Source organism: Juglans microcarpa x Juglans regia, chromosome 6D, assembly GCF_004785595.1.
Source record: "Juglans microcarpa x Juglans regia isolate MS1-56 chromosome 6D, Jm3101_v1.0, whole genome shotgun sequence".
Classification (NCBI taxonomy): Eukaryota; Viridiplantae; Streptophyta; class Magnoliopsida; order Fagales; family Juglandaceae; genus Juglans; species Juglans microcarpa x Juglans regia.
Window position 1 is genome coordinate 13,251,117 of NC_054604.1, and position 17,235 is coordinate 13,268,351.

Below are 17,235 nucleotides of genomic sequence, written 5' to 3' on the forward strand. Positions count from 1 at the left end.
ATACAATAGAGTGGAGTAGCGTTTTTTGGAGAGAATGATGGAGGCTCTTGGTTTTGCACAAGGTCTGATTAGTTTAGTCATAAAGTGTGTGTTAGAACCATTTCTTTCTCCATTTTGGTCAATGGTTATCCAATGGGGCTTATTATTCCAAGTCGAGGAATTAAACAAGGAGATCCATTGTCTCCTTATCTGTTTCTCTTGTGCATTAAAGGCTTAATTAGTTTGTTGAAATGGGAAGTTAGTAGGGGTTCGCTGAGGGTATAAAAATTTATAGGGGTGCTCCAAGAGTTAATCATTTGTTATTCGCCGATGATAGTGTGATCTTTTGTAGAGCGGATGTGGTTACAAATGAGAAGCTTCAACATTTTTTGAGTACTTATGAGAAAGCTTTCGGCCAGTGCATTAATAAAGATAAGATGGCTTATGTTTTTAGTCGAAATGTTCAAGAAGATTTATAGGTTCAAATTATGCAGCTTGGGGGGGGGGGGGTGGGGGAGTCGTACACAACAGTTTGAAAAATATTTGGGTCTTCCTCCAATGGTGGGTAGATCAAAGAAATAAGCTTTTTCTAGTGTTAAACAAAGGCTATGGCAGAAACTACAAACATGGAGAGGAAATATGTTGTCACAAGGGGGGAGGGAGGTTTGGCTTAAAGCTGTAGCAATATCATACACTATGAGCTATTTCCTGTTTCCCAAATCTTTTTATTCTAAGTTAGAAAGGATGATGGCTTACTTTTGATGGGGAAATCAATCTAAAGAATGGAAGATTCATTGGATTAGTTGGGAGAAGTTATGTGACTCAAGGTTTCCGGGGGAGGGAGGGGTTTGGTTTTAAAAATTTAAGGCTCTTTAATTTGGCTCTCCTAGCTAAACAAGGTTGGCAACTTTTGAAGAATGAAAATTCACTTTTGTTTAAAGTGTACAAAGCTAAGTATTTTCCCAATACTAGTTTGTTTTAGGCAAAAGTTGGATTGCGTTCTTCTTATATTTGGAAGGGGATTTGGGAAGCTAGTAACTCCATCTTAAAGGAAGGATGTAGGTGGCGTGTGAAGAATGGAATGAATATAAGAGCTTTTAAGGATTCTTGGTTATCGAGAATTAACTTGTCTGATGGTTACTTTGATTTTTCAAATGTTGATGCAGATATGAGGGTTAATTCTTTGATAGATGAGAATACAAGATGGTGGAATGTTAATAGCTTAAGGGCTCTCTTCAACCCAAATGAGGTGAGCCAAATTTTGAAGTTGAATGTATGTGATAATGTAGAAGATTTTATTTTTTGGATACATGAGAAAACTGGTATGTATTCGGTAAAAAGTGCATATAGGATGGTTCAAAAATCTGAAACTCAAGGTAGGGGGGAAGCTTCAAGAAATAGCAATGCAACAACTTTTTGGAAGTGTTTGTGGAATCTGAAATTGCCTAAGAGGATGAAGATTTTTGCTTGGAAAGCTTGTTTAGAAAAGCTACCAACTTTAAAAAATTTAAAAAATAAGTATGTTATTGATAATGATACTTGTCTGTTTTGTGGAAAGGAAAGAGAGGATGTTGCGCATGCAGTTTTTTATTGTTCAGAAGCTACAAATGTTTATTCACAGCAGATAAGGTTGCATAGGAATGTGTTGTCAAATTGCAATTTTTGAGATTTGGCCAATATGACTTGAGATGAAGGTTCAGATGAAAGTTTGGCAACATTCATTGCTATTGCATGGGCTCTATGGTATAGAAGAAACTTGTACATTTATGGGAAGGTCTCTCTTGGAATAAAGGTGGTGGTTAACAAGGCTTTATCTTTGAAATTTGATTTCAAGAAAATTCAGGTTTTGATGTTTTTTCTCCTCAAATTACTAAGGTGATTTCTTGGAGACCTCCTCCTATAGGCTTCCTTAAATTGAATGTTGATGGGGCAACATTTCATGAACAACATACAACTGGTATTTGAATGTTGTTACGGGACCAAAATGGTGATGTGTTAGTTGCTTGCAGTAAGTTGGAAAGGGAAGTAGTCTCTTATGAGTTTATAGAGGCTATTGCTATGTTAAGGGGGTTGCATATGTGTGTTCAATGGGGGTGCTCCAAAGATATTGCTTGAAACTGATTGCTTAATTCTTGTTGATGCTTTGAATAATCATGTTGAGTACTACACTGATTTTGATTTTCTTCTTCAAGATATTCGGAGAATGATGAATTGTTTTCAAGAGGTTAAAGTTTTGCATGTCAACAGGATGGGTAACTCGGTAGCACATCAACTAGCAAGACATGCATGGAGTATTAGCGATATTGAGAAGTGGTGGGAATGTCCTTCATTTGTAACTCAAGCCATTTGGTTTGATAAAAGCTTTTGTAGGGACTTGTTTTATTGATTCAATGAATGGATTTGATTATCAAAAAAAAAACAGATCTATTGTTCTTGCTTCATATCAATTGAGAGAGATAGAATTCTTGATATGAATTCAATCATATTTTTCACATGATCTAGAATAATCTTAATTAGTTGAGAGCCTGATTCATAATTTTGTAAAAAATAAAATAAAATATTTTTTGTATTTTTTTTAACAGATACAAATGATAATTTGATTTTATATTTTTAAACGAAAAAAACAGTTTAGATATTTTCTTAAAAAAAAGTTTCAATGATAATATTTTCTATGATAACAAGATTCATTTCTAGATTACCATGTAGATTTATGGGAAGAATCAATTATCATAAATATATTAGTATGAATTAAAGAGGTGGATTCCAAAACCTTAGTTTATTCTCCATTAGTAGTTTATTCATTTTCTAGATTAATTTGCATCTTTAAAATTTATTTTAGTTCTTTTATTGGCTTATTAAATTAATTATTTCTTGCTTTGATTAATTAATTGTTTATTTTTGAACTTCTTAGTTTATTTTAGAACTCAATTTTTTTGAACTAGATTAGAATCTATTTAGTTTATATTTGATTGGTTTGCTACATTTTTTACAAGTTCATATGGGTTTGACCTTGTTCTTGTTAAACTATACTTCGTTATGATATGTGCACTTTCGAGTATAATTAAAATATCACAACAGCTAACACTCGGCTTTGTTGTGACGCCCCCAATCCCTGCTTGGGATGGAACGAAGACTTAGAGCGTCGGGACATGCAACACAATGTTACATAACCCCATTTATGACAGTTAATATGCAATGCATCCTAGTATGCAACTAGCAGTATGCAATAATCGCAGCCGAAATAAAAGGTTAAGGTGAAAAATATGCCAGAATAACTAAAAAATCCCAACTTCATTAGATAATCATCATATTCGAAATACTAAAGTTGCATAGACTTATATACAAAGTCATAACATTCTCTTAATGCGATCTAAAACATAAAGGATTTGGGCTATGAACATTAAAATTAAGTCCAGCTTCTTCTCCAGATCCGACTCTACCTCAATCATGCAAATCCAGTGCTTCATCAATCTCGTTCAGGTTGATTCCTGACACAAGTTCTGGTCCCATAAAAGGGTGAGATTCACCTGAAATCTTAGTAAGTTAAACAATTAACTGACACAAAGATAAATTAATCATGAAAAATGATAAATATGCAATGCATGAGATGTAGAAAATCGATATACATGTCTTCCATCTAGATTTCTCAACATTTTTTAAAATTATGTAGACACGAGTTTTTACTCAGTAAGTAATTTCGTCATCATTTTTTAAAAGATATAACTTCTTCATAAAAATTTCATCATAAACTTTCATCATCATAGACTTACATCATTATCTTAATTAATAACATAACGTGTGGTAATGTCACTGTTCCCCATATGCACTGTGAGTACCTGCCATTGACCGTAGTATAACTTACGCTGAAACTACGTTGTCTATAGACTCATTCTCAATGCATTGATAAATATAACAAACATCATAAAATTCATAACGTGTACACCCACTAGCGTTAGGTGTCATAACATGTTGACTTCGCTCTGACGTTCTTTAAAAAGAACCCATTCGAAACCTGTTGACTGTTCTTCGTCAACCCAGAGATTACCACTCCATTATTAAACACTCCAGAGTGGACATGGGAGTTCCACTAGGATAATTCTCCAGCTTGGCCATTGGGGTCATGACAAAATCATTTTCATGCTATGTTTTAAAAAATGTTTTTCATGACATGTGCATATGTAGCAAGTTTCATGAAAAATGACATTTATATGCAATATACTAAAAATGGTAAAAATATCACATGTCTTGTATGTATGCACACAATGTATCATATAACATGATATTTTATGCTCAAAATGATAATTGAAATATGAATAAACATTTATAAATAATTCATAAATAATTTATCAAGGTGTAAGTTAGAGGCCAACTTACAAACTTCCAAAAAAATTCGAAATTAGTGTCGTAGCTGTGTTAATAGTGTGTATACTGAGTTAGGGTTAATACTCTTATGGATAGGTTCAAAATCAAAGGCTTCAAAAAAAAATTAGGTATTTATAAAAATACCCATAGACTTTCAAAAATTGTCATTTAGGCCCTAAATTTTCACTTATTGCAAATGAACTTCAAATTTAACCAAATTTCATGGACTTCATATTTTTGGCATTCTGAAATCATTTATTCCCTTAGATTTTCAAAATTCAAAGTGGAACTTATCCAATTAGTCCCAACCCGTGGCATGCATCCTAGTTGATGCCTATGTGTATGTTTAACTATTGATCCCTATGAATGCATGCATATGAGATTTTCTTTAATCATTAATGATCACTAACATCATTAGGGACATTATGAAATTCTAATATTTGAGTAATCAATTTCATCCCAACACTTAATCAAAGATAATAAATCCTTAATCACCAATATGCTTAAAACCGATTCATGCTTGATGATCAAAACAAGATAGATTTAAAACCTATCATGACATGCTTCTAATCACAAATTTAACCTTCCATAATCATGTTATGATAATGATAGATCATATCAAATCATGCGTAGGACATGCCATAGCTAAACTTCCAATTAAAAACATTCAATCATTCAAACCTTCCTTTAATTGACCCGGTTTTGCATTAAGCATCATAACCTTCTCAAAACTCAACCAAATTTCATACAAACACTTGGAAAAAAAAACTTGAAATGCTAGCTAATATCAAAAGGAAGAAAACTTACAAATTTCATGGCCTTGCAAGCACTCTAGATTGCCTTACACAAGAACACTAAAAAACTCACCAAAACTCACTCGGTTTGCACTCTTTTGATCTCTAAGAGGGGCAAATGCTCTCAAGGCTCAAGATGATTCTTGGAGCTATGGTGTGGGTGAAATGAGAAAGGGAGGGAAGTATTTATAGGTGGCCAAGGGGTGAGGGACGTTGGCTTGGGTGCTTGGTGATTGGGTGAGGTGGGAGGTGCTCAAATGTGAAAAAAATCAAGATTTGCTTGTATGAGCTTAGGTCACTTGTGCAGAATGAAATAGTGCCCTAAACCACCATCATTTTCTCTCCACAGTAGCTGCAAGGGTCTTGTAGATGACTCCAGGTCATGGGGCATCATTGGATGGCAGAAGATCCCTCAAACCACCCTTTGAAAACAGGTGGATGAAAGTGGTTTTGTGGTGGCAGAAAATCAGTTCGGTTTTGGATCTTTTTTGGCAGAAAAAATGAGTGAAAATCCTTCATGATGGTCATGGGACTTCTTGGTGATTGGGTGGAGAAGGAGATGGGGTGGGGTGGTGGTGCAAACCATGACAGGAGGCTGGTTCAAATTCAATCCAAATGGTTCCTACACAAAATAGACCAATGTGCACCTGGTTTGGTTCTTTGAGTTGGTTGATGCAATCAATTTTGTCCAAGACTCAAACTAAGTTTTGGAGGGTTTCATAAGGTGTTTAAGGACCATATTACCCTTGAGGATAAACTACAAAAATGTTGGGCCCAAGGGCAAAATAGTCCAAGCATTACAAAGGGCAATGCACAAAACTGATTGAAGCATGGTTTGGACTTGTTATGTCATTTTTCTTATTGAAATGTGGAATGGTTTAGCTAGGGTATTAAAATGGTCTTATCATGGTTTAAGGGTGTATTAATTCAAAAAAAATTGAATTAAAAAGTTTAAGAAAAGATTAAGCATAATTAAGCTTCAAAGCATAACTTAAAGTGCACTAACTTGAAGTATGATGGTTAATGGCCTTAGCCAATTTTCAAAACTTAATTAAGGTAATTTGAGTGTGATTTGGGCTTAAGAAAACCAATGGTATGGTGTATTGGACCTTTGGTCATTGAATGATAAAATGAGTCTAAACATGGCTTTGGGGCATATGAGCTTAAAAAGGGTCAAGGGTCCAATCTACACTAAAAGCCTTATGCCTTCCTATACTTGGGCCAAGACTAGTCTTGATTTTCTAAGAGCTTGGTTCAAGGTTTTCTTGAGCTAGGCCCATGAATGTACTTGGGTCCTAAAAAACCTAACCAAAATTACTAATGGGCTTGCCTCTCTAATCCTTAGCTCATTAACACTAAGTACCAACATTAATGCTAATCTTACTATCAACCTTAATAAAAGTGATTAACCCATAATTACAAGCCTAATATAGAGTATTTAAGGGTTAATCAAGAGTTAATTAAGCAGGGTGTTACATCCTCCCCCCTTAAAACAAGATTTCATCCTCGAAATCGGGGTCAAATAAAACATGCAATGGGTAAGGGTTTAATTGTTGACTCACCAATTGCGCTATACCTTAGGGCTCGATGTGGGTCTCCCATCACTATCCCCAGACACCTCGTCCTGGGTGTGGTAGTGGTATTCATCCTCCCCTGAATCATAAATGGTGTTAACCCTCTCTTGGTGTTGTCTCCACTGGCTAAACTCCTCGTCCTCACGCCAGGGCTTTCCCTCCTCTTGAAAGGGATTGCGACTCAGAGAAGAGTCAAATGTATCTGATGTGTCAAGGGGAGTAGGGTCAGGAATGAGTGACTCCTACTCATACTGTCGCTGCTCTGCCGCCCTGCTCAACTCTGGTTGGTCTAAACCTACTGAGAGAGCCAATCTCATACGTTGTCTAAGCGATCTGGCCCTAGTCTCTCCCATCCAACGAATGGGGTCATAAGGCTGACGCTCCTCGTGTAGCCGTGCTCTCTACAGATGGATGCATCCTCTCCTATCATAGTCGAGGATATGAGTCCTGTGATGCTCTAACCTCTCCTGCTGAGCCAAGAATGAGTCATCCATGTGGCCTAAGCGTCTCTGTCTCTGCTCCGCTCTCAGCCTCCAAAGTCGGCTGTGAGTCATATACATCTGACGGGTGGTCCTGTCGTCACCGGCCATGTCGCAACTGAAAATGATGTGAAAGAATGTGGATCAGATAGGTGAAATGCCAGAAGATGCCATGCATGAATGCGAATACCATGATGCGATGCTAAACAAGTCACATGCCAAACAAATAAGGGTATTTGCTTCTCATGTCAACTTCTTTTTCCCATGTGGCCTCTTCAACATCATGATTTCACCACAAAACCTTAACCAAGGGGATTTTACGATTCCATAGTTCCTTATCCTTCCAATCAGTGATCTGAATTGGAACTTCCTCGTAGGTTAGGTTGGGCTAAAGTGAAATATCCCTTGTGTCATTAACGGTTGGAATTTGCTTTTCGAAACTCTTCTTAAGAGAAGATACATAGAAAACATTATGGATTCCTTGCAATTCAGTGGGAAGATCCAACCTGTAAGCGACTGCTCCTACTTTCTCCAGAATTTCATATGGTCCCATGTATCCTGGACTTAACTTCCCTTTCTTTCCAAACCGAAAGACTCCTTTCATGGGCGATACTTTAAGATAGACCCAATTGCCAACTTCAAACTCGAGGGTCCTTCTTCGACGATCAGCATAGCTCTTTTGCCTATCCTGGGCAGCCTTCATCCTTTCCCTTATTTGGCCGAACTGATCCTTCATCTCTTGAAGAATCTCCGTACCATAGATCCTTCCTTCTCCTACCTCATCCCAGTATAAGGGAGATCTGCACTTCCTTCCATATAACGCTTCGTAGGGTACCATTTGGATGTTGGCTTGGAAGCTATTATTGTAGGCAAATTCTATTAATGGCAAGAGCTTTTTCCATTCATCATTCTCTTGCAAAACACAAGCTCTTAGCATGTCCTCTAGGGTCTGAATCGTCTGCTCAGTCTGCCCATCAATCTGAGGGTGATAGGCACTACTAAATTTCAACTTTGTGCCTAGAGCGTCTTGAAGGCTTTGCTAAAACTGAGAAGTGAAATGTGTATCTCTATCAGATACAATCGTCCTTGGGACTCCATGTAACTGCACTATTTCAGCAACAAACAGCTGAGTCAACTTCTCCATGGGGTCGGTATTCTTAATTGCCAAAAGTGGGCACTTTTCATCAAACGATCGACCACGACCCAAATAGAGTTGTTTCCCTTTGAGGTCCTTGGTAATCCAATTACAAAATCTATGGATATGTCCTCCCATTTCCATTCTGGGATTGGGAGTGGTTGTAAATCTCCAGCGGGCCTCTGATGCTCTGCCTTGACCATTCTACAAATCGAGCATCTATTAACATAATCCGCTATGTCCTTTTTTAATCCTTCCCACCAAAAGTGTTGCTTCAAATCTTGATACATTTTGGTGCTCCATGGGTGGGCTGTGTATGGAGTCTGATGTGCTTCCCTCAGTATCTTATCCATGATCTCTTGATCAACTAGGATAACTTTCCGGTCTTTGTAGTATAGCAACCCATCATTTTTTAGGGTGAAACTTTCGGGTCCTTCTTCTCTATCTGCCGTCGAATTTCTACCCATTTGGGATCTTCCAAACGATGCTTCTTCACTTTTTCCCATTCTATTGGTACAATTTCTTGTACTGCAGTGAGGGATACTTCGGCAGGAAGATCCTTGATCAACAACCTTCTCATACTATGTAGAAGGGGCTCTACTTCCGAGGCAAGACCTATGGAATTATCCCTTCGTGTCTTTCAACTTAGCGCATCTACCACTATATTAGCCTTGCCAGGGTGATACTTACACTGGTAGTCACTAATAGTTTCTAACCACCTTCTCTGCCTCATATTCAAATTATGCTGACTAAACAAGTACTTGAGGCTCTGGTGATTAGTGTAGGTTTCACATTTTGCGCCATATAAATAATGCCTCTATATCTTTAAGGCGAAAATTATAGCGGCTAACTCCAGGTCATGGGTGGGGTAATTCTACTCATGGTTCTTCAGTTGTCGTGAAGCGTAGGCGACAACTCGTTCCTCTTGCATAAGCACGCACCCAAGTCCTGATTTGGATGCGTCACTAAATACTACATGGGGTTTATGAGGTTCAGGTAGGGCTAGTATCGACGCAGTTGTGAGCCTTTCCTTGAGTTTCACAAAACTCCGCTCACACTTCTCTATCCAGACATACCTAGCATTCTTCTTAGTTAGGGTAGTGAGGGGACCTGACAACTTAGAGAATCCCTCCACGAATCGTCGATAGTACCCAGCTAATCTCAAAAAACTCCAAATTTCGTGCACATTCGTTGGTCATTTCCAGCTTACTACAACTTCAATTTTGTTGGGATCGACTGATACTCCTTGACTTGAAATCACATGCCCTAAAAATTTTACCTCCTTAAGCCAAAACTCGCACTTACTGAATTTGGCATACAAATGGTTTTCCTTTAGCTTTTCTAATGCTAAAAAGGAGATGCTACTTGTGATCCTCTTCACTGCTTGAATAAATCAATATATCGTCGATGAATACAACAATAAAGTTATCCAGATAGGGTCTGAATACTCTGTTCATCATATCCATAAAGGCGGCAAGGGCATTGGTTAGACCAAAGGACATTACTATGAATTCGTAATATCCATATCTGGTTCGAAACACCGTCTTGGGGATATCCTTCTCCCTAATCTTGAGCTGATGATAACCAGACCTTAAGTCTATCTTAGAGAACACCGATGCTCCTTGCAATTAATCTAGTAGGTCATCGATACGTGGTAACGGGTACTTGTTCTTCACTGTTACTTTGTTCAATTCCCTATAGTCAATGCACATCCTCAATGATCCATCCTTCGTCTTAACAAATAGAACTGACACTCCCCAAGGTGATGAACTAGGTCGAATGAAGCCCTTCTCCAATAGCTCTTCTATTTGCTCTTTTAGCTCCTTCAGTTCTAGAGGGCCATACGGTAAGGGGTTTTATGGATAGGGGCGTTGTGGGTTCTAGTTTTATGGTGAACTTGATTTCTCTATCGGGGGGTAGTTCGGGTAGGTCGTCAGTGAAAACCTCAGGGTATTCCTCAACTACAGGTATCCCTCGTATCTCCTTATCATTACCAATACGGTTTGTTATGAGGGCTAAGTAGGTTGTGCCACCATTAGCGATGCACTTCCTTGCCTGCAAAGCTGAAATCAGAGAGAGGGTAGCCTTCACCATCCCTCCTATATGACAAATATGTCTACTCTCGGGCGAATCGAAGATTATCTCCTTATTTCGACAATCTATCCTAGCGTAGTGTTTGGACAGCCAGTCCATCCATATTATAATGTTGAACCCTAATTGATCGAAGACGATCAAGTCAGCGTCCATCAATCTTCCCTTTAGGGTCAGATGACATTTCTTCAACACACAGGTTGATGGGTACCAAGATGGGCCTAGTCTTAAAGATTCTTTGAAACTTCCAGATGGGCCAAGAAGATTAATGAGACAATGCAAGGATTGATGCAATCCACTTGGGACGAGTTTAGCAAGAGCTCAACATTTAAGATGGGCTTGAAGGATAGAGATCAAGTTTTGATTCATATGATAAGCTATAGAAGAGGGCAACAACATGACTTAAAGGCTTTGGGCACTTGAAGGCTCTCAACTTGTTTGATTCATTTAACGGACATATTTTATTAGTTTACAATAATTGAGTTTATTATGTAAAAGACTTAAGGGGGGCCTATGCAAGGGCATGTTGGAAAAGTTATTATTTTATTGAACTAGGGTTAGGGTTAGTACTGTAGCCGAGTTACTGTAGCGCCGTACTGTAGCCGCGGCACTATTCACTCAGGGGTATTTTTGGAAGTTGGGGCATTATTTTGGCTAGGGTTTTAATTAGGTTTGGTTTAAATACTCTATGTGGCCTCATTTTAATAAGTTTATGAAATTTGATGAATTTATTCATTGTAAGTTGAGTTTATCTCCTCTTGTTCTTAATTGAACTTTTGAACTTATCAAAGGTAAATCACAATCTTTGTGGCGTTCCTCCTTTGTAATCTGGGTTCTTGAGACGGGTTATTCAACTGGTCTAGATTTTAATATAATCTAGGTTCTTGAAACAAGTTCTCATCGGGTCTAGGTTTTCCATTCATTGACTTGAATTTGGCTTTCTTGGAGAGTTTTCAAATTGATTGTGGGTTCAAGGGATTTGATTCTCGCGGGTTGAATGGATTTCATTCCCGCGGGTTCATATCATTTGGTATCTAGAGCAAGGTTTCCAATCAGATCTGATTCTATCTTTTATTTCTTGCATATTTCATTCTAAGGTTTCATTGATCTAGGATTGATTACCAAAAAAAAAAAAAAAAAAATAGTGGCTGCTGTATTTCTTCACTATTTTTAGGGTTTCTGAATCTCATTGTTCTAGGGTTTGTATTGGCTAAAATCTCTTATTCTAGGGGCAACCGTATATCACTTGTGCTAGGGTTTTTGTGTTATTGTTAGGGTTTTCTCAATTACTTATTCTTGATTGTGATCAAATCAGTTGGTGAAAAGAAAAAAAAAAAGAAAAGAACAGAAAAGAAAAGAAAAAAAATTTGCCCAGAAAAAAAAAATCGTCCAGAAAAAAAAAATCTGAAATTTTTCTTGAGCCTTATCATCAAAGGGGCTACATACATTATTCTAGTTGGTATCTTGTCTTATAGTAACTGTTTCATTCGTATAATTTTCTTGATTCACGTGTCATTTTTTTCATTCCTTCCATGTTACTCTTGTTCTTGTTTCTTGGACCTAATTACTAGTTGGGATAAAACATGGTTGCTTTGTCTTGATTGAGTTCAATTAGTTCTTAAAAAACTTGAGTGGAAAAACTATTGAGGTAAAAGGCAAGAGAGTGTGAGACTATTTTTGGGAAAAAGCCAGTTAGAAGTGAAACACGAATGGAGTGCCATTATTCGAGTGTAAACACGTAAGGCAGTGTGTGAGGTTTTCCACTAACATTCTTTTGTGCAGCACTTTACAATATCTCACCGGAGTGGCTCTTCGCCAAAGGGGATAGTAGATAACTCATCCTTTGTGTTGCAATCTATGCAACAACAGTTTGAACGGTTGAATTTGGTGGTGGGTGAAGTGAGGGATAGGATAGATCATCAAGATACGGTAATTAGAAATCTACAGGGCAGGAAAGATAGGAGGCGAAGTGAGTCTAGTGTTGAAAATGGGTATGAGAAAGAAGAGTATGTTGATTCTCTTGTTACTAGGCGTGCACTCAATACACAAATTAAGATGTATGATACATTGCAGTAGAGCGAGAACATTTTTCATACTAGATGCCACATCAACAATAAGGTATGTAGTATGATCATTAATTTGAGGAGTTGTATTAATTTGACTAGCACTATTTTAGTTGAGAAATTGATTTTACCTACCTTGAAACACCCTAGACCATACATGTTGCATTGGATGAGTGATTGTGGAGAGGTTAGGGTAAATAAGCAAGTGCTAGTTTCCTTTTCAATTGAGAAATACCAAGATATGGTCCTTTGTGATGTAGTGTCAATGCATGCTGGCCATATTTTGTTGGGGAAACCGTGGCAGTTTGACAGGAAGGTGATCCATGATGGGTTAAGGAACATGTACAGTTTTGAAAAGGATGGAGAAACAATCAAACTTGCTCCTTTAACTCCAACACAAGTCCATGGGGACCAATTGAGATTAAAAAGTGAGGTTGCTCAAAAAAAAAAAAGAATGAAAATGAAAGTGATCAAAAAAGAAAGAGTGATAGTGAGAGTGATCAAAAAAGAAAAAGTGAAAAAGAGATTGAGCTCAAAAGGAAGAGTGAAAGTGAGATTGAGCTAAAAAGCAAGAGTGAAGGTGAGATTGAGAAAAAAAGAAATAGTGAGGCCGAAAAGGAGAGAGAGAGAAAAAAAAAGTGCGTGAGGCTAAGACCTCAAGAAAAAGAGAGAATGAGTTGGAAAAAAATTGTGAGGTCGAGAGTACAAAAAAAGAGGAAGAAAAAGAGAGTGAAAGGAAAAGAGTGAGTGAAACAGAAAAAATGAATGGAAAGAAAAGAGAGAGTGAAGAAAGTGAGAGAAAAAAAAGAGAAAAGTGAGTTTATATGCTAAGGCGAGTCTTAATATTAATGAACTTGACCTATCTTTGCCTAGTATTGTTGTCTCTTTGTTGCAGGGATATGAGGTCGTGTTTCCAAGAAGTGTGTTTAATGGATTGCCACCTATTAGGGAGATAGAGCACTACATTAATTTTGGGCCAGGTGCGACAATTCATAACCAACCTTTCTTTCAAGAACTTGAGTTCTTGACACACATGAAGGGACAAGGTAAGCTGCTGACTATAATGCATGCTAAGTGGGAGGACTGTATTGATACTTTTCGTCATGTACTCAAGTACACACAAGGTATGAAAAATTTTGTGGTTGATGTTTTAGCAAAAAGGTATGTCCTTTTCTTCATTTTAGATGCAAAATTGTTGAGACTTGAATATGAAAAGGAATTGCATGCTAATGATGATGACTTTGCTAGTGTGTATGGAACATGTGAGAAAGCATCGTTTGGTAAGTTCTATAAACTAGATTGGTACTTGTTTAGAGATAATAGATTTTGTATGCCTACTAGTTTTATGTATAAGTTGCTTGTGTGTGATAGACATAGTGGTTTGTTGGGTATCCTTTCAGTAAGGAAGACTTTTGTTGTATTGCATGAACGTTTGTGGTAATATCATTTGCCATTCAATGACGTGTTGCATGAACATTTGTGTGAGTATCATTTGTCATTCATTGATATGTTGCATGAACGTTTGTGGGAGTATCATTTGTCATTCATTGACATGTTGCATAAACGTTTGTGGAAGTATCATTTGTCATTGATTAACGTGTTGCATGAACGTTTATGGGAGTATTGCTTGCCATTCATTGAGTTTGCATATAACTGGAGTGATCATTTTGGGATAACGAAAGCTTTAGGTGTGTTTCACGTACATTTGTGGAAGTATCATTTGCCATTCATTGAACAGTTACATGAATGTTTACGAGAGAATCATTTGCCATTATTAGAGTGTGCATATAATAAAACCTTGCATACTACTATTTCTTATTCTCTGTTTGATATTGTTTATGGTTTTAATACACTTACTCTTTTAGATTTGAAGGTTTTGCTTGTTGATGACAGGAATAGCTTGTATGAACATTTTCAATTACTAGAGAAATTTAAAGAAAATGCATATAAAGTGGATCTTCCAGATAAGTATCATGTTTCTACTATTTTCAATGTTACTAACTATTTTCCCTTTGATCCAGGTGGAGATTCGAGGTCGAATCATTTTGAAGAGAGGAGGAATGATGGGAACCAAGATGGGCCTAGTCTTAAAAATCCTTTGAAACTTCCAGATGGGCTAAAAAGATTAATGAGACAATATTGAATGTTATTTGTGAGTTGAGGTTTCTCCTCTTGTTCTTGATTGAACTCTTAAACTTATCAAAGGTAAATCACAACTTTTGTGGCGTTCCTCCCTTGTAATCTAGGTTCTTGAGATGAATTCTTCAACGGGTCTAGATTTTGATATAATCTAAGTTCTTGAAACGAATTCTTATCGGGTCTAGGTTTTTCCATCCATTGACTTGAATTTGGCTTTCTTGGAGAGTTTTCAAATTGATTGTAGGTTCAAGGGAATTCATTCCCGCGAGTTCATATCATGTTTCTACTATTTTCAATGTTACTAACTATTTTCCCTTTGATCCAGGTGGAGATTCGAGGTCGAATCCTTTTGAGGAGAGGGGAAATGATGGGAACCAAGATGGGCCTAGTCTTAAGATCCTTTGAAACTTCCAGATGGGCCAAGAAGATTAATGAGACAATGCAAGAATTGATGGAATCCACTTGGGACGAATTTAGTAAGAGCCCAACATTTAAGATGAGCTTGAAGGATGGAGATCAAGTTTTGATTCATATGATAAGCTATAGAAGAGGGCAACAACATGACTTAAAGGCTTTGGGCACTTGAAGGCTTTCAACTTGTTTGATTCATTTAAATGACATATTTTATTAGTTTACAATAATTGAGTTTATTATGTGAAAGACTTAAGGGGGGCCTATGCAAGGGCATGTTGGGAAAGTTATTATTTTATTGAACTACGGTTAGGGTTAGTACTATAGCCGAGTTACTGTAGCGACGTACTGTAGCCGCGGCACTGTTCACTCAGGGGTATTTTTGGAAGTTGGGGCATTATTTTGGCTAGGATTTTAATTAGGTTTGGTTTAAATACTCTATGTGGCCTCATTTTAAGAAGTTTATGAAATTTGATAAATTTATTCATTGTGAGTTGAGTTTATCTCCTCTTGTTCTTAATTGAACTTTTGAACTTATCAAAGGTAAATCACAACATTTGTGGCATTCCTCCTTTGTAATCTGAGTTATTGAGACGGGTTCTTCAACGGGTCTAAATTTTAATATAATCTAGGTTCTTGAAATGACTTTTCATCGGGTCTAGGTTTTCCATTAATTGACTTGAATTTGGCTTTCTTGGGGAGTTTTCAAATTGATTGTGGGTTCAAGGGATTTCATTCCCACGGGTTCATATCACGGGTGCAGGTGATCGTGCTTCCGTCGGGAATCGACACTACTATAGCTTGAGGTAGTGTCTGAGTAGAAAAGTTACACGTACGCACAAACGTCGCAGATACAAACGATTTCGAGGCGCCGGAGTCAAATAAAGCGCTAGCCGTAAATTCGTATAACGCGATTTTTCCTAAGGTGTAATCAACTATTGAGTACTAAGCAGCTATTTAAAAAGATAATTTCTAAAGAGGGGTATTCAAGGAAAATACCAGTGATAACGTCTATTTCCTCGTCCTCGGGGATTTCCTCACTGATATCACCAGGGGTGATGGCGTAAATGCGGGCTTGAGCAGGTGGCCTCTGATTGGGCCGTTTGTTAGGAATTATCTTTCCTCCTTGAACATTCTGGGGGCATTCCCGGATCATATGCCCCGACTGTCCGCATCGGTAGCACACTCCTAGGCCCACACAACATTCGCCACTGTGGTTCTTTCCACATTTCTTACAGGTTACAGGTGGAGCTATTATAACGCCTTTTCTCTTGTTAGCTCCTTGAATAATCCTCTTCTTAGCATTATTCTTGCCAGCAATGAAGGTAGAAGCCCTCTTTCTCTCGAGGTTGATCTGAGTTGTCACATTTCGCTATTCTGCTTCCACTATTGCAGCCACATTAACCAACTCTTGGAAGTTGTGGATGCAGAATCCAGCAACATAACTCTGAATTCTAGGATTCATCCCTGCTTGAAACTTCTGGGCTTGAATTTTCTCAGTAGCAATCAAGTGTGGGGCAAACTTTCCCAACTCCATAAACTTCGCAATGTACTGCTCAACAGTGAGATTGCCTTGTACCAATGTGGCAAACTCCTGAGCCTTCTGGGTCTTCCTTGATTCTGGGAAGAAACGATTTTCAAATTCCTCCTTAAACCTCTCCCACGTCAAAATGGTGATATTTCCCAATTCTCTAATCAGAAGTTGCCTCTTGGTGTCCCACCAAATTCCAGCTTCACCCTACAGCAAGTGCTCCGCGTATTGTACCTTTTGTTCCTCAGTACAGCCGCTGATCTCGAAGGTCCTGTCAGGATCTAATAGCCACTTGTTAGCTTTCATGGGTCCCTCAATTCCTATGAAATTGGGGTATCTATATATTAGGAACTTCTCATAGGAACACCTTCAGTTCTCAATCAGCGGGCATTGCTGGTTTTGCCTCAAGATTACTTCCTGCTGCTGCTTCATGGTCTCCGTCATTAGAGAAATTGCATTCGCCAAATCACGTCCTCCATCGAAACAACGATCCTAATCTCTGGGACTGTTAGATCCATCAGCGTTCCTCTCTAGTCTACCACGTGTTATCTCGTCTTAATCCTTCCGACTCCTGCGATATATGCGTATATGACCGAGCTCTAACTGTAGGATTCAACCCTATGCAAGACTAATGATTCAAACCTATATTTTGGCGTAAGGTTCCTTAGGACATGTGG

At 37.9% G+C, this 17,235-nt stretch overlaps 1 protein-coding gene across 1 annotated transcript; it reads right to left on the reverse strand.

Moving 5' to 3' along the window:
• Positions 1 to 16,399: 16,399 nt before the first annotated feature.
• On the reverse strand, positions 16,400 to 17,002 carry LOC121235394. The gene is made up of 2 exons (XM_041131742.1): positions 16,973 to 17,002; positions 16,400 to 16,765 (listed from the first exon to the last, which is right to left on the reverse strand). Exons 1-2 carry the CDS (start codon positions 17,000 to 17,002, stop codon positions 16,400 to 16,402), a joined length of 396 nt encoding a protein of 131 aa, XP_040987676.1.
• Between the last annotated feature and the right edge of the window lie 233 nt (positions 17,003 to 17,235).

Bases quoted from the DNA above. Each gene is read 5' to 3' on its own strand.
- LOC121235394 (XM_041131742.1), bottom strand. From the start codon at position 17,002: ATGACGGAGACCATGAAGCAGCAGCAGGAA. The intron at 16,766-16,972 runs GTAATCTTGAGG...CACTTGCTGTAG, and splicing joins CCATGAAGCAGCAGCAGGAA to GGTGAAGCTGGAATTTGGTG.